Raw genomic sequence first — 22,001 nt, forward strand, 5'->3', positions numbered from 1 at the left:
AATAGGAATGATATGCCCTACCATGCTCACCATCCCCCGAATAGGAATGATATGCCCTAGACCCATATTCTCAGCAGTTAAGTCGAGCTTAGCACCTCAATTTAAGTTGTAAATATATACATATAAACATATATAAATAGATGAATACACATATAAATTTCATATTGTTTTATACAAATACATTAACCTTTTCATTATATACTCATTTATATTTTTTCTACCTAAGACTGAATAATAAAAAGACCACACACCAAGAAACGTATTGCCATTCTGTTGGATTCTTAAGTGAATAAACAAGCGTAGTCAAACATATATGAAATGGCAGCATTCATGCGCAATAAACACGCCCAGCGACCTTTGAACTTGGTAGCGTACCGCACGCTCAGTCATTAATTTACAAAAAAAATAATCTAAGTTTGGTCATCATTATTATCATTTAGTATTTTAAACCAATTACGATACTCTCTTCCTAAACCAACATTTTAAAAACATTTTTCATGTCATTTTGTTCAATTATATTAAAAAACTTTTATTAATCAGTCAAGCTACTAATGTACACTTTATTGATAGAGTATTGAACAGCATTTTTCATCTTTTTTCCCGACAGGGCTGACATTTTGTTTATAATTTGTACCAATTATTTTTTAATTCCATTTGGCAATGTTTTGCCTAAATTTTAAAGTCAGTATTTAATAATAATAATAATAATAATAATAATGAGGACTTTGTATAGCGCCTAATCTTTAGAAGCTTTAAGCGCTTTAGAACATTAGACAACTCCTATAACACAAAAAACATATATAATGATACGGTTACAATAAACAAACAAATGAAATTAGAAAACATAAAAAAATGCTGAAATTATTTAAGGTAGGAAACCTTATTAGGTCTTTAAGTTTGTTCTTGCAGTCGAAATAAGTGAATTTTAAGAGCACCCTTCAATGGGATCACTGTGTCTTTGTGTTTAAATTCAATGGGCAATTCATTCCACGTTGCTGCGCCCTGGGATGCAAAAGAACATTGTCCATATGGCTTCGTTTTCATAGTGGGAATAATTAGTATACGATTGTCAGAAGAGGAGCGTAAGTCTCTTACTGGTTTGCATATATGGGTGAGGTCGGATAGGTTTGTTGGACTGGAGTCCGTCAGTGAAACGTAGCACAGAGAACAAATTTTGTGTTTGATTCTGGATCTAATGGAGAGCCATCGTAGGGTACAGAGCAGCGGGGAGGTGTGCTCTGATCGTGGTACTCTAAGTATGATAAGAGCAGCTGTATTTTGAACTTCTTGAAGTTTCTGGAGTAGATATTGAGATGAACCAGACAGAATTGAGTTACAATAGTCCAGTCTTGAAAGTACTAATGAACATACAAGTGTTTTAGTGGCATCAACTGAAATATATTTGCGAATGGAGCTGATGCGTCTCAGCTCAAGATATGCAGCCTTGCATACGTTCATGACATGTTGGTGCAATGTGAGATTACTGTCCAAAGTAGCACCTAGGTTTCGAACTGACTGTGAGTTTAATGTTGGTGTTGCTGATATTTATTGCTTGAGGTAAAGGATGTGAATGAGAAAGTCTTTGTGTTATGATCAGAATGGCCTCCTTTTTATCATCATTCATCTGCAGCTTGTTACATGTCATCCATGATTTCACATTAGAAATGCACCTCTCTACACCTTGGATGGTAGCATTAACTTCATTTGGGTGGCTTAATTTGTATATTTGGGTGTCATCAGCGTACAATTGTTGAGACAGCGGATGATGATCTATGACACTTGAGAGCGACTGAGTGTACAGAATGAAGATAACAGGTCCAAGAACAGACCCCTGTGGAACACCACAACATTGATTAACTGGGCTGGAGTGTATTCCAACTGCAGATACATTTTGTGTCCTGTTGACCAAGTAGGACTTTAACCACAAAAAGGCTGTATTATGAATACATTATGGAGACGGTGAAGTAGTATATCATGGTCTATTGTGTCAAATGCTGCGTACAAATCAAGGAGGGTGACGACTGTTATGTTTCAGTTATCCAAAGCAGAGATAATGTTATTTACTACTTCTAGAAGAGTAGTTTCAGTACTGTGGCAAGGGCGGTATGCAGATTGTACATTGCCAAAAAGACTGTTTGAAGTTAGATGAGATACAAGCTGGGATAGAACAACCTTTTCTAAGATCTTTTATATGAATGGGAGATTAGGATCTGGGCGGTAGTTCTTTAAATCGTTATGGTCTTGTGTTGGTTTCTTCAGCAGAGGCTTTACAATGGCAGTTTTGTAGAATGATATGAATTCCCCGGATGAGAGAGAGGTATTAATAACATCAGTTAGTGAAGGCAATACTGGATCTAAGCACTCAAGCAGCTGTGATATTGGAATTGGATCAAGTTCACATGACTTTGGTGCACTCTTCATCAGGATTGTACGTACTAAATCCATAGAGACAGGTTCAGATGTTGCTAATGATTGTCGCTCAAATTCTGTATCCCAACTGTATGGTGACGACGAGGCAATTGAAATTGTGGTGTCAAGCTTATCTCTAATGGTTTGTACTTTGTCACGGAAGAAATTTGCAAACATGTCCGGAAGGTCGACTAACGAGAAGGTGTAGATTTGTTCCTTGACATTAGCTTGTTAGTAATCTCAAAGAGCTCCCTGCAGCTGGAACTTTCTATTATCTTAGTAATGTGGTGGGCATATTTCGCAGCATGGACTATATTTGTAACATTCGTCTTAGCGGCTTTATAGATTTGCTTATGAATAGTGAGTCTATTGGAAAGACAAAGCCTCTCAGCTTTACGGCGGTCTCTTTTTTAGCAGTGCGAAACAAGTACCTAACACTGCTATACCATGGAAAACACTTTTAAATTGACACTTGGTAGCTGGGGCATGTTTGTCGAGCAATGAACGCAGGCAGTTATCGAGTTGTTCTGCGGGGCCCCGAGTGGCCGAGTGGTCTAAAGCGTTCTCCGTTACGGATCACTGCCATCTCACCTCTGTCTGCGTGGGTTCGAGTCCAGGATTCGGCAAATGTGGATATGTGAGAAAGCATGCCAGTAGCTTCTCGTGGGTCGGTGGTTCTTCCCGGGGTTTTCCCGGGTTCTTCCTCCACCATTAATACTGGCCGCCATGCATAGCCTATCGTGTGCTGAAAAATGGCGTTAAACCCCACAACAACAACAAGTTGTTCTGCTGTAGGAGGTAAGCAAGTTGTTGGGTTTGCTTGGATGTCATGCATTAGTTTGGTTCTATTTATCATACAGAGGTTTCTCTTAGTAGCAGATAAAGGTAGAGAGTTAGGGACTGTTACGTCAAGATGACATATAATGCAGAGGTGATCTGATGCAAGTTTGTGGGATAATAGGGAGGACCGTAGAATGTTATCATTAGGTCTATGAAGAATCCAGTCTAAAATGTATCCATGTTTATGGGTGGATTGGCTAACTGACTGTTTGTGATTGAAAACGTTAATGGAATCTAGGAGTTTTGATGTGTTTGGATTTCTGGAACAGTCAAAGTGAGAGTTGAAATCTCTAAGAATAATACAGGTTGCCACCTATCGAATTTCCATACTCCAGGAGATTCAGAAACTGCTCCAAAAAGAGAGATTCAGTCAACTTGTTTTTTCTACTAGGAGGAGGGCGGTATAGGCAGAAACAATGGACTGACCTTTGCTCCAGTGTTAATATGGTTTGGACTAGTTTAAAGGATGTGTGGTCGAAATTAAATGTTGTAGTGTGGTTAAGACGTTTGATCATGGATTTCTTTGTGATGACAGCAATACCACCACCGCGAGAGTGGTGGTTGAACGAATTGATGGAGTAACCAGTGGGTGTTAGATCCGCGCACTTGGGCTCATCGCCTGCTGTTTTTAGGCATGTTTCTGTCGGGAAAGAGACGTCGATATTCTGGTCGTTGATATAATTAACTATTTCTGTGCGTTTTTCCGGTGGTCCTACTGATTGGGCATTGAATAATGCAATACGCAGAGGTATCTCTTGGATAGTTGACACAAAGGTTGACGATTTAATAGAGATTTTAATTAAGTTATCTTAACTAACGGTCGAATTTTTAAATTGTTGAGCCGGAAAGGGGATAAGGGAGATAACTGGAATTCTTCTTCCTGTTCTAAACCGGCCATCTTTGAAACAACGTTTCTGTTTTCGCTTCTGTTTACATTTAAGTAATGGTGAATGTAGTCCCAGTTCGTTTAGTCTAGAGCACAATGTAGTGTGGAGAGCCAAGGAGTGGTCATTTAAAGCAATTAATGAGGGTCCATGATAGCATAGACGAGTTGACTGGCGAGTATCACGTGATGGCGGTTTGTTCAACAACAAAGGAAGCTGTAGCAGTGGAGCAAGACAGCTGAGAAAAAGTATAATTTTTCTCGTTTCCAAAACAAATAGATGAAGAAACACATACGAACTGAATAGACAATACATGATGAAAACAACAGCGTAGACGAAGACAGGCAACAAGCACATATATGATGAAAACGGCACAAAATACGGAACAGTTGTTTCAAGCTGGTTAAGCGATAGCGCCATCTTCAACCGTTCAAAGCTGTAGTCAACAATTGTGTAGTCTAAATTAATTTGTTCCTTTCCCCTTTATCTTGATATGCAATAGTATTCATTCTCTGATAGATAAATGAGTTCTGACTGGAATAAACATTTTTTGATATAACATCAAATCTTGGTGACAGCCTTTGTTTAGCCGTATTATTGTTTGTTTTATTCATTTTGTATAATGAAAGTTTTACATTTTTTCCTCTATTTGTTCAGTTTTTCACTTTGTGAAATTCATACTATCACCGTCATCTTGTAGTATTTCAGGATCTATGCTTTGTGTTGCATATATGTTTTGATCATATTCATATCTTCCTTCTATAATTCTATCTTTGTTCTTACGTTTACTCCATGGATATGCTTGTGTCCTTATTGTGTCCATTTGTGAATTTATTGTGGGTTTGTTATTTTAAATTCTATTTGCCTCTTTGCTGCGTGGTTTCTTTCTCATATATTGATGAGTCCTTTTATGTATATTTTCTTGTCATCCAAAAACTAATATTTTGTCTATGTTTCCTATCTGGCAATGGGGTAGTGAATTTTGTTTGGTTTCATGTTTTTGATACGATTCATCCCTATCGCTTTAAGGGTAGTTAGAATTTCTTACCTTCTGTTTGAATAGCTTTCTTCTCTGTTTAGTGTTTTTTTATCTTTCTCTTGTTGTTTATTTCCCTACTAGTTGCTGTTACCAGTGTTTACTTTATCCGGACGTCCTACACGTCCCATCCTCTCTCTCTCTCTCTCTCTCTCTCTCTCTCTGCTCCACCTTGTTATCTTATTATCTCTCCCCTATTTCTTCATCTAGTTTGCTTAGAAATAATCAGATATAAATGTTGTCAAATTTGTTGAGCTTCATAGAAATTCAGATCTGAATCTTTGTTGTTGACGCCCTATTTATTTGGCGTTTTAAATTGGGTTCAGTCTTCAGTCAGTAGTAGAGATAGATATTGTGTTGTTTCGAAAAATACACCTCAATTTTTATTTTGAGTTGTAAGGCCTTTTAAGGAGGAATCGTTTTCTTGTTCTCAGTTTTACAGATCTTTTGTAATTACATCTAGCAATAATACATCTATTGTTTCTTCATATGTAATATTTCTTTCCTCTCTTCCATATTGGACAACTTGAACCTAGTTTTAACGCATTTATTGCAGTGGATGTTGATATTGTTGTGATTTGCATTCACTTGAGATTGTGACCAGTTTGGTCGCATTGAAAACATCTTCGTGCTGTATTAACCCCGTGTACAGCGTTCTCACTCTAAATTCCACACGGTAGAATACAAATTGTGTCCCTTATGGATCCGAAATCGTCGTAGCCCTTGTATGATATCGGAATATATTTTGTAGGACTATGGTTGTGTTCAAATACCGTAATGCTGAATTCTAATTTCAGTTGTCATATCAGGACACTGTCTGGAATATAAATATCCAGGTATTTTACCTGCATTATTGTGAACATTCTATATATCTCTCTCGTAATGGGTGAGGCATCTTCCATTTACATTACATTTCCCATTAAGAGTATAAGGTACCGTTGAAGACACTATTCTGTTTCCTATTGAAATCAATAAGAACCGACTATTATCAAGGTTTTGCAGCCTTCATCATCCCTGTTTATTTAAAGGCAGTTAGAATTTCTGCTACATTTAGCAGCTCCCACCCCCAACGCTTTGGAGTGAATTATCGTTCATAAGATGGAAACTTTATCCTCTTTTTGCAATCAGAAACCTGAACGCATTGTTTCCTCTTACACAAATTCGAACTGCATTAGCCATGTTTATAAACTCTCGGATAGGCATTTGTCATTGGGACTGCCATAGGCCAAACAAAGAAAATAAGAACAAAATAAACGAATCCTTGCACTTTAATCGATACTCGTTCCGCTTGACATTAAAGTTTTCATGCTCGACTTCACAGCACAGACTGAATACCTGGAGCCTAGTTAGAGTTAAGTTCACTGTCCCAATCAGAGAGGGCATATCGCAGTTCAGTTAAATCCTTCTGTTACGTTCGATCACTGTCTTTGTCCAATAAATACTACGTTACGACTTCATTATATGTTCATTTGTTTCTCCCTTAACTTTACATTGTCAGAATCGTACAGTATACGTGGCTTCAAAAATAATCAAATTTTTAAAACAAACGCTCCTTGTTTCGCCTCTTTTTAATTATACACTATTAGTTATATAAACATAGATAAAATTAAACAGTCACAGTCACTAATTGGGTATATGGTAATAAAAATTACATTTATCTTGCAAATATGTATTTATTTTACCATGATGTACAATTGAAGTAGCTTATTATGTTTAACTTATTATGTATCAATTATAATGTAGTAATAATAATTTCATTTCCATACCTTATCAAGTGGTCCGCACAAACATCATTTCAACAATCGAGAGTAACACAGTGCAATCGTCGGGATGCTATTACATATTTCATACTTAAATTTTGGACATTTTATTCTCCTCTTATTTTCCATGATACCTAGGACACTAAAGGAATCATGGCATACACATAAACTATTACAAAATAGTGCATTTTGGGAACTCACTGTATCATGCTGAGGAAAGAGTCGATATAGGCTAAGAAGGACAGTTGCACCTAATAAAATTACAAATGCTATCACTATCCGTCTTCTCATTCTCATTTTGTCTTCACCCTTTCCGGTCTGGGTATCTGCAAAGATACATAATATGTCACTCCCACATGAATTCAAATAAAGATAATTTAGTAATTAATTATACACAAACGTAACGATATAAAATTAATAGATTGGCTAATGCTCATTACCTGCTGCTAATGTTAATGCTTATTTGATATGATAAATTGGCACGTTTCTCCATTGCCTAGACTTCTTAATAATATGAAACAAGGAAAGCATCATATTGCCTCTTCCTCTAAGCAGTGTATATACTATTATATATTAGTTGTGCATTATATATTTCACCACTTCCGAGGGGTAAAGAAATGCTGCACCTAAAGGGAATTTGTTTATTGAATCATTTCTATATATTTATAACAAATATATGCGCTTGAAACTTTCAGTTGTCCAGCTTTTGTGCCAATGTGTTATAAATACTTTTGTTCATTGACAGGTGTCACAGTAACCGAAACCCAAGCTATTTTTGAAGATTCAAAAGATCCCGAAATAACAGAAATACTTGACATTTGGTATTTTAAAGTCAAATATATGAAGTCGGAAAAATATTTATTACGTCAGGTACAAAAATAATGCAAAGGACACAGACCGGGCTCACCAGGAGAAGGTTTCGTCTCAGCTCATCCAGTCTTTTGAAGAAAATAAAATTCGCCAAAAATAATGTACTAAAAGAAAGAGATCTTTCAAAGTAATTGTTCATGTCTCCATAAACGTTAGGAGGTTTTAGTGTTAAATGTTTCAGCTCCATTTTGTTAAAGCAGGAATCAACAGTGTCTCTACTGTTCTTGGTTACATTTTCCCATAGTCCATCAAAATGAACCGTTTTTAGCTCTTCGGATCCCACGTCTGACACTACTAATGTCAAGGAGGGCTTAAATCTCTTTTATGCTATTATCCTTAGTATCAGAAACTCAACATGTATATTCCTCTCTTCTTATTCCTTGATTTACTCTTTCACATCTATAAATCTACAAATGAATTTACATCGGACGTAGTCTCGTAAATCGTGACAGTGGGAATAGTTGTTTCTTTATCCATTGAGGGTGTTCATTTATTGCTAGGCAACGTTCTAGCCGGAGATGATGTTTTGGTTAATCCACTTTTGACTTTTGTTTGTGTCAAACAGTTGATCATGTTGAGACTGAAATCCTTGAGTTATTCTCTGCCTTAGGAGTTACCATTGCAATGGCAAAACGAGTTCATGATAATGATGCTTGATCAGGTCATTGTTCCTTTAGATGATACATTCGTAAGACATTGCATGAGGTATTGATTACATTGATCCTCTTTTTATTAATACTCATTCTCTCAGCCACAAAAGACAATCACTCATATCGAACAGGAACAAAACCCTGAGATCTCATGTTCATTTCAGATGGCTATAAGCGAAACTGTAGACACACATATCCTAGTCTGTTTCTTCAGTTCTGCTCATTCCCCTTTGCTTTGCAAGAAACACGAGATCTCAGGATCTTTTCCTTTTTGACGATAAGTAATTCTTGTTTGCCACTCCGATTAGAATTGAGAGAATGAGTAGCAAAAAGTGGATCAATATGATCAATACTTTTTGATTGATCAATACCTAGACCAAAGGTGATCTATCTAAAGACTGGTAAAGAAATGTCAGTCAAATAATTAATTTCCTGATCATCTTCATTTTCACCATTATTTTTGTGTGGCCTGAGTTCCAATAACTGTACAAGCAGGGTATAAATCAGGAATTTCAGTGTCAAGAGAATCAACTATTTTATACGAACAAGGCTTGTCAGCTGCAAGTAGATCAACCACAACCTTATCTCCAGCTGAGTCAATACTTAGAAATAAATGAACATTTGCATTTCCATTTGCATCTCTCGTTTTCCTTTCTTATTTGCATTTGCATCATTTCACTTTCCCTTTCCTAATTTGAATTTCTCTTTCTTTTTCTTCGGTATTAATTTGAATTCGCATTTTCTCTCTCCTTTATTAATTTGCATTTATTTCTCTCTTTTGTCCTTCTATTTTTGAATTACATCCTTTATTTTAAAGCTGATTTTTTTTAAAAATTTAATCCATTCGTTGTAAGCCGTCACATTCTTACAATTTTTGGTTTGTGTCAGAAACAAAACTAGTTACCTAGATGAGATTGTAAGAGCTTGTTGGCTTCTCGATGTCAAATCCAAATACCAGAGACAAAATAATTACAAAAGAAAATTAATTTAAATTTTTAAACGCAAATGTTAATTTCTCCGAAACACTTCTCAAAATTCTTATCTCGGACGAACTTTCAATTTATGTCACGACTCTGATATCACAAACTGAATAACAGAAAAAGCTACTACCAAAATATTTTGTAAAACTTAACTGATAATATTATTACCAAAGATATAAAATGAAAATTTAAGATGAACTTGCAGTATTCTGAATTAAATCTAAAATAATTCCAAAAGATCTGTCATAAATCCTGAAGAATAGAATGATCCGAATAAAGATTAGATAAATCGAATGTAATTGTTTATGCATAGGATTTAAAAGAAAGATTTCCATTTTTGATGACATTGTAAAAAAAAGGTTGCTGCTTTCACTAAAGATTTCTAATATGTAAAATAATATTTGAGATTCAACAAAATTTCAAAAATTAAGGAAATTTAAATTCCGAAAAAAAGATTTCTGAAATATTTTATGAAAAATTAATATATCCCAAATACCAGCACCCAATTTCCTTTGCTATGTTTAGTTTCTTACAAAACGCAACAAAAAAAGAGTGAAGCTAACAAGGTTTGTAAAATTTAACAAAAATAATTTATCTCCCTATACTAACAAGGTAACACTGTGAAAAAGAACTTATGGTCTTACGAAGCAAATCCAGAAAGAATCCAAGGATAATCAAAAACTTGAAAATAGAAGTCCTAGTGATAAAAAGTCCTGATGAAACTGAGTTCTAATCCCAATGAAATCCAAAATAGAGAGCGATGACGTATGCCGTAGTCAGCGTCACAGCATAAAACACTTTGACCTCTCTAGTGTTATGGCAGGAATAGTTATTCGTTCTCAATACATCAATAATAAATCTAGCTACGACGCAAAACAGATGCCCGAGTGTGGTCAATCCACAATAATGGAATAAAAAATGTTAAAACTAACAAACAAACAATTAAATAATTCAAATATACATAACAATCACCATTGACTACTTTATGCTTAGGACTTCTATCGCCATCGTCTAATTTACACATATTTTAATTAACACATAATAGTTTTATTGTATTGTCAGATATTAATAACAAGTCAGTAATATTCCTTCTGGGCCTTTTCTTCAATATTCATGGTCAATATATTGGATCATGCCAGCCAAAACCAGTGGTGAAAATTTAATTATTTACTATATCACATTTATCAATACCAGTTGGAGAAATTGGAAATCTGATATTTGCAAAAGTTAGTGTATCAAAATAAAATCTTAATATTTTATTCCGCTTTCATTTCGCTGGTTACAACAAGGCTAATAAAGCCTACTTAAAATTCTTAATATTATTAATTTTCTTTTCCTGGTAGTTTTGATAGATTTAAGACTAAGTTGTGCATTAAATTGAAATTAGTCGTTGAAATGTTAACCGATCACGTGTTTTGTTAATTATCAATAATTTAAATCTAAATTCGAATATGGTTAATGAAGACTATCTTTTGTATCAGCATTCTGCATTAAAGGTGCGGGGCCTAATTGGCGAAATATCCAGTAGAACTTTCATATGTTCTAGTGAAATGAATATGTAAGTTAAGTAAAACTTTCGCTATAATAACACAAGTTAGCCCATTATCTTTGCACAAGTTGTTATGAATTTCTCTCTGTTCAGCTTCATATGCTGATATAAACACGTGCCAGTCAATATTATATATGTTATCACTGGACACTTCATTCGTGCAATCAGCCAGGAAATATCTATATATTGTATAATGTTTTAAAATTATGCTTCACAAGTTGGTGTTGTGTGAGTTGCATTCATTTTATTGTTTCCATTTCTGAGCTTTGTCTGGTGGGTCTTCCTATTATTGTTTTCAGGATGTTGGTATTAGCTTTTATTTGCAGTTAGATATGGTATTACAGGTTTCCTATTTGCTCAGGTATTTCTGGAAATATTGGTTTTGTTTTTCTATGGGGGTTCTAGGATTTTATATTGGTTAATGATGTTCGTATCAAGAAACAAACGTGTTCTTGTTTTCTGTTTTAGAGCGTTTTATAATCATGTTTGAAAAACATAAATAGGTTGCATGATTTTGCTTTGGTTACAGTCCATTTAGTTACTGTTTACAGGGTCCTGGTAATGGCTTTCTTACTTGATTGATTACAATCTGATATAGGGGTTCCAAAATTATCCACTGTCAGGTACAAACAAATTAATCCTTACTTTATATGTTGTCCTCCTTTATTGCTTCAACTGGTGTCACATATATAGATGAATGATTCATATTGTCATAATTATTAATAAAGTTTTGTAAAATATTAATTATTCTCTAGAAAGGTAGAAAAGTATTCCTTTCCCTTTAAGATAATACTTAACATCTTTATTATAGAATTATATTCCTTCTTCAAATTGCAATTTATCTGGTTTCCGTAATCATAATATTTTTTTTCTCAAAACGTCTTGTTCTTCATCTAAACACTTTTCTTAGTGCAAATATATGTTTTGCCCGTGTATGTTGTCGGCAACAAGTATTGTCTGCAAGTAGTTGCCATAATGATTCCAGCACAATTCCTTTTTAAACATAACTAATCTTGCACATTTTTATTGTATAATTTAGTTTTACTTTCAAAATATTATATTTTTGTAATTTTTAAACATGCTAACAAGATTTACGTTATTTGCAATGTTCTTTGTTATTTCAAAATATGGTGTTATATAATTTTTCAACACTAACACTTTCAAATGTTTTTGTATGTGTTATTCCAAATATATGTGAAAATGACTTTGGGGATAACATCGTGATAATTTTCTGGTAGATAAACAAGTAACTCAGTTTAATAGCCATAAACATAAAAGATGTTCAGTTTTACAATCTCACATTATCCTTGGTCAGATCATTTGTTTACTTTCATTATATTTATTTCTTAATGGTATCATACCCATCAGCTAATGTTTCATACAATCGTCCGGTAGGTATCTTTTAGTATCATATAGGCAAAAACTAATTCTTTTAAAAATTTATAAGCAACTAATTAATGATTTTCCTCAGTAAAATTATACATTCATGGGGATTTGTGTTACATAAACAATAAATTCTAATATAAGTTATGAGCAAGATATTATTTTGCAGCATGCCTGGAAAAAACCGTACAGCGGATCTCCTGCCTTTTTCAGATAATATAATTTTCATTTTTTATTTTTAGCTGTATTATTTCAATAGAATAGATTTTTTTTACCTTAATACAATGGAGATGAAATGTAATTTTCCATTTAGTTAATGCTTAAATTTTCCAAGCACTCTTGTGAATTTATTTCACTGTATAATGAATGATTTCTAGGACAATAAGATGTATCACGCCGATGATTTATTATTATTATTATTTTGATGCAACCTTAAGTCCAGTTTTACCTTAGCATTCCGTATCTATTGATAGTTCATTTATTGCTTTTATTATTCCTGGTGTTAATTTGGGCATTGATGCTTTTAAATTATTTTTTCAACAGCTGTTTCGCCAAGTTCTTTAGATTTGGATTCAGCAATTTCCTTAACACTAATTGTTCAAGTGTTTTAGAACCATTGACGTTAATAGATCTTTACTAATTCATGGCAATCTGCACGTTAACAGTTTGGTTCTCGTTAAGACAACACTGTTCAATGTATCAAATATATTGTCAGATATTAAATTATCATTTACTCTCCCTTTCTAATACTTGCTAGCTCAACTCAATGGTGAATTAATATTAGCTAATATTATATTTCTGTCGCTAAATTTTAATGCATTATTAAAATGTTTTCATACAAACTAAAACTGTTAATCAAATGTTTTGGGATGTAAAATCAACATTATATCGCAAATTATATTTTACAGCATATTGTGTTATGCTCCATTGCAAAGGTTGTTCTACGTTAGTTATTCACAATTAGAATATTACGGTCAGGTCCGTATCCAATATAGTATATGCACCAAGACGTATATGTATCTGGTACCATGTACCATTAACAGAATATCTGACAATAATATTTACTCATGCAATATCAAACCAAATATATCAAACGTCTGAATCAATCAACGCAGATTTATATTTTTTTAACATATAAAACACTTGCCACTGCAACCACAACTGTAAAATTTGGTGATTTTTCACACGCTGCATTTGCACTATCATAAAATAGGGTTCTTTTAAATAATATCTCTATCATTTTCTATTATTTGAAATTATACTTCTATATTTATATGTGTTATTTATTTTTTTCAGCATGAAATTCCTTTAAGTTTTTCTACAATCTCCATGTTAATGTTTCTTTTTGGCTTTTTTATTTCTATTCCTATTACAAACACAGATTTATTGTAATCGTTTTATTAAATCATTTGATTCGTATAATATGTGATATTATTGCAAACAATTTCGAATTTTATTCAAATTTTATTACATAGATGTACAACCAACTTTATTATTTAAACTTAGACTTCCTGTACATTTTTCTTATATCTTTCTGCTTGCCTTTGTAATTTTTTTTCACAAAGGCAATGCTAGTAGTATTGTCTTCCTGAAGCAGTTCGCTATGTTAAATAGTTCTGCATTTCTAGTAAATTGAATGTTTTTTAATTTGATAAATTACCTTCCGAAAGATGGGTAACGTGATGAAGAAAGAGTATGTGATTGTTGCTTTACTACTTGCGGTGTCATGCTGTACACCCTGGCATAATCTATATGCGGTTATGATGCTTCTACCTGGTCCTGGTTTCCTTCAGTTTATTGTATCAGTTGATCTTGTTTTTTATTGGTTAATGTCGTCCTGCAAAACGTTTAGCTACCTCTACTTAGGATGTTTATTTACCTTGTATTTTCTCCAACAGCCACATTTTTAAACCTATTGTTTTCCAAGCATTTATCAATAATTTACTTTTGGTATTGTTTCCTATTTTCATCCCTTCACAAAGCCCATATATATATGCTACAATGATGCATAATATTACTAGATGTTACTTTATTGTAAACACTAAACAATCTATACATAATATTGCATTATCCTGAAGATAATTCCAAAGAAAACAACATGGTTTCCAGTATAACGAGGGTCAGTGTATCTTATACAAAGAAACCAAACGGTACTTTTCCTGTCAAAATTTGATATCAGAAAAATTCTTTATCTACATCTCCAGCAATATGGCTATCGGCAAGTTGCCTTTTGTTTGTATTATCAAATCCATTGAAAAGAATCTTGAACTACGGTTAATGTGTTCCTGAATAATGTGTTCCTGAATATCATAATACCTCTGACTTAAACATGCGTAACTAAAAGTTTGATATTACTTAACGACAACAGAGCATTAATTTTATTAATGTTTTTCTTATATTATCAATATAGTGAAAGACGATGACGTTTTGTGTATCTTCACCCACATGCATGTATTTAAAAGATTTCTTCATATGTTGTCCTTTAAAACTTTAAACATTTATTTCCAGCATCTCATATTTGGGTTGCGTATTATTTAATTGTAAATATTAAATAATTTTGTCATAACTAAAATATTTAAGTCATTCGTTGATCAATACATTTTGTCTTATTCCACTGGGCCTACTAACATATAATGACAAACAGGCATCCAAAACGAATAATTCTGGGTTTTTTCAATATCAAAATCTATTGTTTTTACAATATATATAACATTATTTATTATTGTCTTCATGACATCCATTTATCAAACATTGCATAACTACATACTTGCAAATCAGATATATGATCTAACTTAACATGTATAATTAATTTTCATCCAAATTTAAGCCATTAATTTTAGATACTATAACGGTGTGACCGCCTTTATCTTTAAAAATGTGTGAACAGCAGGTATTACACTCAGACTAGTACTATCTCTGACAACCGACGATATTAATTTAGCTACAGTTTTCATTACCATATAACGTTTTATGCAAACTGAGCACTATTTTTGTATATAATCATGGAATTCGTATGTGGTATGTATTATGTCAACGATTTGTACTATCATGGTATATTAATACTGCAATAGTTCTACACCTAACATTCTTATCTGAAATGAATACTTTCTCGGCACATGTATTAATTAAATTAGCCGCATTAGTCATGTGGTACTATTGGAAGGTGTGTTGCATATTATAGAATTACTTGCTGGTATGATAATTTAAGGCCCACCCACCACATTTTGTGATGAGTTTGCCGTGGCATCGGAAAAACTCAAAAGTAATATCGTATCGCTGATTTCGTTATAAATGAATTACATGAGAAAACCCCTGACCATTAATAAATATACTATAATACTTGGGTTTTGGTATCTATCATAGATATTATATCTGTCTAAAACTCATTGCAAACATTGCATTTAACCATAGAGTTCTTTCTCATTGGCAAATTCCCACACATAGAGCAAATGATTGATTTTGGTCAGAAATATTTATTTAATTTTTAGTAATATTTATCATAGACCAAGCTCAGAACGTTCTATACTTATCCCTTAAAGTGGATTGCCAAACATAACGTTTCGGACGGGTGTTTGACTTTTCATAATGCATATCAATATACTCTGAAACTTTGTTGCTTTTACTATAAACCAAATTAATAAAAACCGATGCTTTAATTAAAGATCATCAGTCCATTCCAAATACACAACTTTTTTGCTTGTAGTAAATAAAATAAACAGATTTCAATTAAAGCTAATCTACCAAACGTCTGCAGCGGAACAGATAATAATAATAATAATAATAATAATAATAATAATAATAATAATAATAATGAGGACTTTGTATAGAGCCTAATCTTTAGAAGCTCTAACCGCTTTACAACATTAGACAACACCTATAAGATAAAAAACATATAATGATATGATTACAAAAACAAAGACCATGAAATTAGAAAACATTTAAAAAACATGCTGAGAATATTTAATGTAGGAAACATTATTACGTCGTTAAGTTTGTTCTTGCAGTCAAAATAAGTGAGTTTTGAGAGCTCTCTTGAATGTGTCTTTGTGCCTAAGTTCAGTGGGCAATTCATTCCACGTTGCTGGGCCCTGGTATGCAAAAGAACGCTGTCCATATGACTTTGTTTTCATAGTGAGAATAATGAGTATACGATTGTGAGAAGAGGAGCGTAAGTATCTTGCTGGTGTGTACACATGGGTGAGATCGGATAGGTATGTTGGGCTAGAGTCCGACAGCAAAACGTAGCATAGAAAACAAATTTTGTGTTTGATTCTGGATCGAATGGATAGACAGTGTAGGGTACAAAGCAGCGGGGAGGTGTACTCTGATCGTGGTACTCTAAGTATGATCCGAGCAGCTGTGTTTTGAACTTATTGCAGTTTCTGGAGCAGATATTGAGATGAACCAGGCATAATTGAGTTACAATAGTCCAGTCTTGAAAGTACTAATGAACACACAAGTGTTTTAGTGGCATCAACTGAAAGATATTTACGAACTTAGCTAATGCATCTCAGCTCAAGATATGCAGCCTTGCATATGTTCATAACATGCATGTTGGTGCAATGTGAGAATACTCTCTAGAGTAACACCTAGGTTTCGTACTCATTGTGTGAATTTAATGTTGGTGTTGCCGATATTTATTGTTTGAGGTAAAGGATGTGAATAAGAAAGTCTTTGTTTTGTGATCAGAATGGCCTCAGTTTAATTATCATTCATCTGTAGCTTGTTACATGTCATCCATGATTTCACATCAGAAATGCACCTCTCTACACCTTGGATGGTAGCATTAACTTCAGTTGGGTAGCTAGAATTTGGGTGTCATCAGCGTACAATTGGTGAGACACTTGAGAGCGACTGAGTGTACAGAATGAAGAGAACAGGTCCAAGAACAGACCCCTGTGGAACACCACAACATAGATTAACTGGGCTGGAGTGTATTCCAATTGCAGATACAATTTGTGTCCTGTTGACCAAGTAGGACTTGAACAACAGTAAGGCTGTATCATGAATGCCAAATACATGCTGGAGACGGTGAAGTAATATATCGTGGTCTATTGTGTCAAATGCTGCAGACAAATCAAGGATGGTGAGGACTGTAATCTTTCCGTTATACAACGTAGAAAGAATGGCATTAACTACTTTTAGAAGAGTAGTTTCAGTACTGTGGCAAGGGCGATATGCAGATTGTGCATTCTGCAAAGACTGTTTGAATTCAGATGAGATACAAGCTGGGATAGAACAACCTTTTCTAAGATTTTTTAATATGAATGGAAGATTAGAAACTGGGCGGTAGTTCTTTAAATCGTTATGGTCAAGTGTTGGTTTCTTTAGCACAGTCTTTACAATGGCAGTTTTGAAAAATGATGGGAATTCACGGGAAGAGAGAGAGAGGTATTAATAATATCAGTTAATGAATGCAATACTGGACCTAAGCACTCAAACAGCAGTGATATTGGAATTGGATCAAGTTCACTAGACTTTGGTGCACTCTTCATCACGATTGAACGTACGAAATCCATAGAGACAGGTTCAAATGCTGCTAATGGTTGCCGCTCAAATTCTGTATCCCATCTCTACGGTGAGTCAATTGAAACTGTGGTGTCAAGCTTATCTCTAATGGTTTGTACTTTGTCACGGAAGAAATTTGCAAACATGTCCGGAAGGTCGACTGGAGAGAAGGTAGTTGGAAGTGGCGTGGATTTGTTCCTTAACATTAGCTTGTTAGTAATCTCGAAGAGATCTTTGCAGCTGGAACTTTCCATGATCTTATTAGTGTAGTGGGCTGATTTCGCTGCATTGACTATATTTGTGATATTCTTCTTAGAGGCTTCATAGATTTGCTTATGAATAGTGAGTCTGGTGGAAAGCCAAAGCCTCCCAGCTTTACGGCGGTCTCTTTTAGCAGCGCGAAGCTTGTCCCTGACACTGCTATACCATGGATAACACTTTTGATTTGATACTCTGCACTTGGTAGCTGGTGCATATTTGTCATGCAATGAACGCAGGCAGTTATCGAGTTGTTCTGTGGTAGAAAGTAAGTAAGTTGTTAAGTTAGCTTGGATGTCGTGCATTAGTTTTGTTCTATTTATCATACGGAGGTTTCTCTTAGTAGCAGATAAAGGTGGAGTGTTAGGGACTGATACTTCAAGATGGCATATAATGCAGAGGCGATCTGATGCAAGGTCATGGGATACCAGGGAGGACCGTAGAATGGTATTATCAGGTCTATGAAGAATCTAGTCTAAAATGTGACCGTCTTTATGGGTGGGTTGGTTAACTAACTGTTTGAGGTTGAAAACATTAATGGAGCCGAAATAAGGGATATAACTGGAATTCTTCTTCCTGTTCTACGCCTGCCAGCTTTGAAACAACGTTTCTTTTTTTCGCTTCTGTTTACATTTAGGTAATGATGAATGTAATCCCAGATCGTTTAGTCTAGAGCACAATGTAGTGTGGAGAGCCAAAAAGTGATCATTTAAAGCAATTAATGAGGGTCCATCGTAGCACAAACGGGTTGACTGGCGAGTATCACGTGATGGCGATTTGTTCAAAAACAGTGGAGCAAGACAGCTGAGGAAAAGTCTAATTGCCGTCATTTCCAAACAAGGAGATGAAGAAACACATACGAATTTAATAGCCAATACATAATGAACACAATAACGTAGATGAAAACAGGCAACAAGCAAAATGTCATGAAAACGACAATAAAAAATGGAACAGCTGCTTCAAGCCAGTTAAGCGATAGCGGCCATCTTGGATTCAAGAAGAAATTGAGAACAAGATGTTGAGAAGAAATATATATCTTTGATAATTTATTTCTCATGGGATCATAATAGGAGCTAAAGTAATTGCTTTTTTTCCATTCGAAATAAAAATGAATATTCATGATGATTATTTGTTATTAGATTTGAAGGCTTCCCTTCCATTTGAATTCTTTCTTACCGCCCATATTCAAACTCCATAATATTATTGTCCATTCATCAATTTATCCACAGCGAACAATTTGTATTTTATATTTCTTTTTATCATTTTCATCATTAGATCATTAGATGCAGATATTGACATATGAACTTCTTTTTATGGCATCATAATATGTGTATGTTAGTGTTTTCAAAGTTATTTATGTAAGCTGTTGTTAAATAGCAATAACCTAAATTTCTAGAGTGTCTCTCACGTATCTTTTAAACTAAGATTAAAGGTAATAGGATCTCTTGCCTTTACAGCGATTCTATTTTTTAACCAGTTGCTCAAACCTATATATTCGTTGTCATCAGGCGTTGCTGTTATATCGTTAACAGCCTTATCAAGCTTCACATCAAGTTTAGCTGCATTCGAGAGGAAATTGGACACAATATAACACTTCAATGTACGAATCATCTAGCTCATTTTCAATATCTACAATTTCCCTTTTGGCGCAAATTGAGTATAAGCTAACTGTATATATGTTGATCCAGAAGGTGTTAATGTTCCAAAAAGAGTTACTCTTTTATGCCACATAATTTTTTAATACAAATGTATTATAACAAATATTGTATGAAAATCCTAACAATCAAAAGAATTATTAAAAGTAAAGGATTAGATAATACTGCGATAACCAATAACCAAACAAAACTTATGACGGTTAGAAATAATTGGTGACATTGAAAATACTTATGACATTAATGCAACAATTTGGATGCCACAGAATACAAATAAAACAATTGTCAAATTTGTGTCTTGAATAAAAGTCAATGATAATTGTTACTTTACGTTCGTCCTCTTAGTTTTCTTTTTTTTCTTCTTGTTTGTATATTTCATTTTTTTCGGAGGAATATTATTGTTGTTATTGCAATGAAATTAGGCACATTTCGGAAACATATAATCAAAGTGTTTTTTATCGTTAGATTGTAATTTGCAGCATATGTAGCTGATATATTAAGTCTAGTTCTTTGATCTGGATTTAAATTCGCTTTCTTTATAATGTATTATCAAACAGACTGGCGTTTATATGATACATAATACATGTTATGTGTTTTTTGTGTTTTTGTTTTCTTTGAACATAATAATATTTTGATTTGTATGAACATCTTCATATGATATTCTTTTATCTCGTGAGAAGAAGTCTACCAACGACGTTCATGTCAAGCAATGTAAACCAATGATATGCCAAGGCAGGATGTTATTAGGAAATCGGTGTATGATATTATGCACAAATTAATACTGATGCATATGCTTAGATTAAATACAATTAGCGTTACTTATCATAAGATTAATAGACACCTAGGTCAGGACACTCTTTCAATGGAATATAGAATTTGTATCCATTTATGACGTTCAGAGAGTTTTATGTTAACAATAAAGTTGGTTTTTATCCAAGCCTAGTTTGTATAGGAGTGTCTCAAAAATTTACTTCATTATCTTTTGTGTTACATGTAAAGATTGTCCTAAAATAAGGACTAACACTGCATTTTAATGCATACATACATTTTACAAATGAGACAAATGTATTTTTTGTCACATTTGTATGTTTATATATTTATCTTTGTCCATATATATGCGTATGTTGATCGTCCTTGTCAAATTTAGTGGTCAAGTTTCTACTGATAGGACGATTTTCCTTGTCAAAAGATAGTAATATTAGACTCGATAAATATGTTTATTTCTTTATATATTCATCCCTATTGTATTTTATTCTTGATCATTCTTATATTTGTACCAATTTACTTATCTTTCTCTTCTCATTTTTTGAAACAAAATATTATGAAATTATTTAGATTCGCTCTGCTGAAATATGTCAGTTTTTCATACCTATTACAGGATGAAAACTGATGTACACATTTTTGAAAAGTGTTTATTAATAAAAACAGCAACACAATCTTAGTGCCTTTTAGTGATATAATGTATTATAAATGATTAATGATTCTGTGATAATTTTGTAAACATTGTTCCACATTTTGCGGGTATGTGCTGATGTTTGTTCGATGGTTTAGGAAGAACTTTACCATCGATGGAACAACTTTTTTTACCATTAACAGTTTGAAGTGTATTAAACTGATCAAATTATACGCAGGTCGATGCAAAATATGAGATAGAATGAAAATATCTTAGTAACTTTCTGAATGATAGCTAAAAATCCACACTCCAATATTATAGGTAGAAACCATAATATATGTTATATGATCGATCACATTTTTGTACTGGAATTTTAAAATCGCCACCATCTACAGGACCTCGATTGAATTGTGTCACGGGAGAAAAATGTGTGACCCCAAGCATTTTGGTGTGCATTAAAATAAATAGGTTAGTCTAATGTCGAGAAAAAAGAAGATCAAATATAAAGATAGTAACAAGGGCTAAAAAATATCCATCCAAGTAGTGTTATAAGATTAACACAGATTAAATAATATTTTGTCCCATTCTTTTTCTGAAGCGAGATCATCGACAAACGCGACATTAAGTATTATAAATAGTGTTAATTTTAAAGCCTGGATACATATGAATACAAATGTAGCTTAAAGGACTATATAAAATGTATTTTTATCTCTGTTGCTCTCTTTGTCTTTGTTATCACGTATACGCATAACTCAAATATAGACGATTCGCATTACATGCTATTTTCCAATAGAGTTAATTACCACCGGCCGGAACTGGTGATTGCAGA

At 33.6% G+C, this 22,001-nt stretch overlaps 1 protein-coding gene across 1 annotated transcript in view; it reads right to left on the reverse strand.

The window, feature by feature from the left end:
• Positions 1-22,001, reverse strand: part of LOC149799829 (uncharacterized) — an 87,422-nt gene that overhangs the window by 62,489 nt on the left and 2,932 nt on the right. The window contains exon 2 of the mRNA XM_089957134.1: positions 7,131-7,255. Coding sequence (XP_089813260.1) covers positions 7,131-7,255 — 125 coding nt within the window. The remainder of the gene's footprint in view (positions 1-7,130; positions 7,256-22,001) is intronic.

This window comes from Sinohyriopsis cumingii, chromosome 5 (assembly GCF_028554795.1).
Source record: "Sinohyriopsis cumingii isolate HCF-2022 chromosome 5, ASM2855479v2, whole genome shotgun sequence".
NCBI classification, from domain to species: domain Eukaryota; kingdom Metazoa; phylum Mollusca; class Bivalvia; order Unionida; family Unionidae; genus Sinohyriopsis; species Sinohyriopsis cumingii.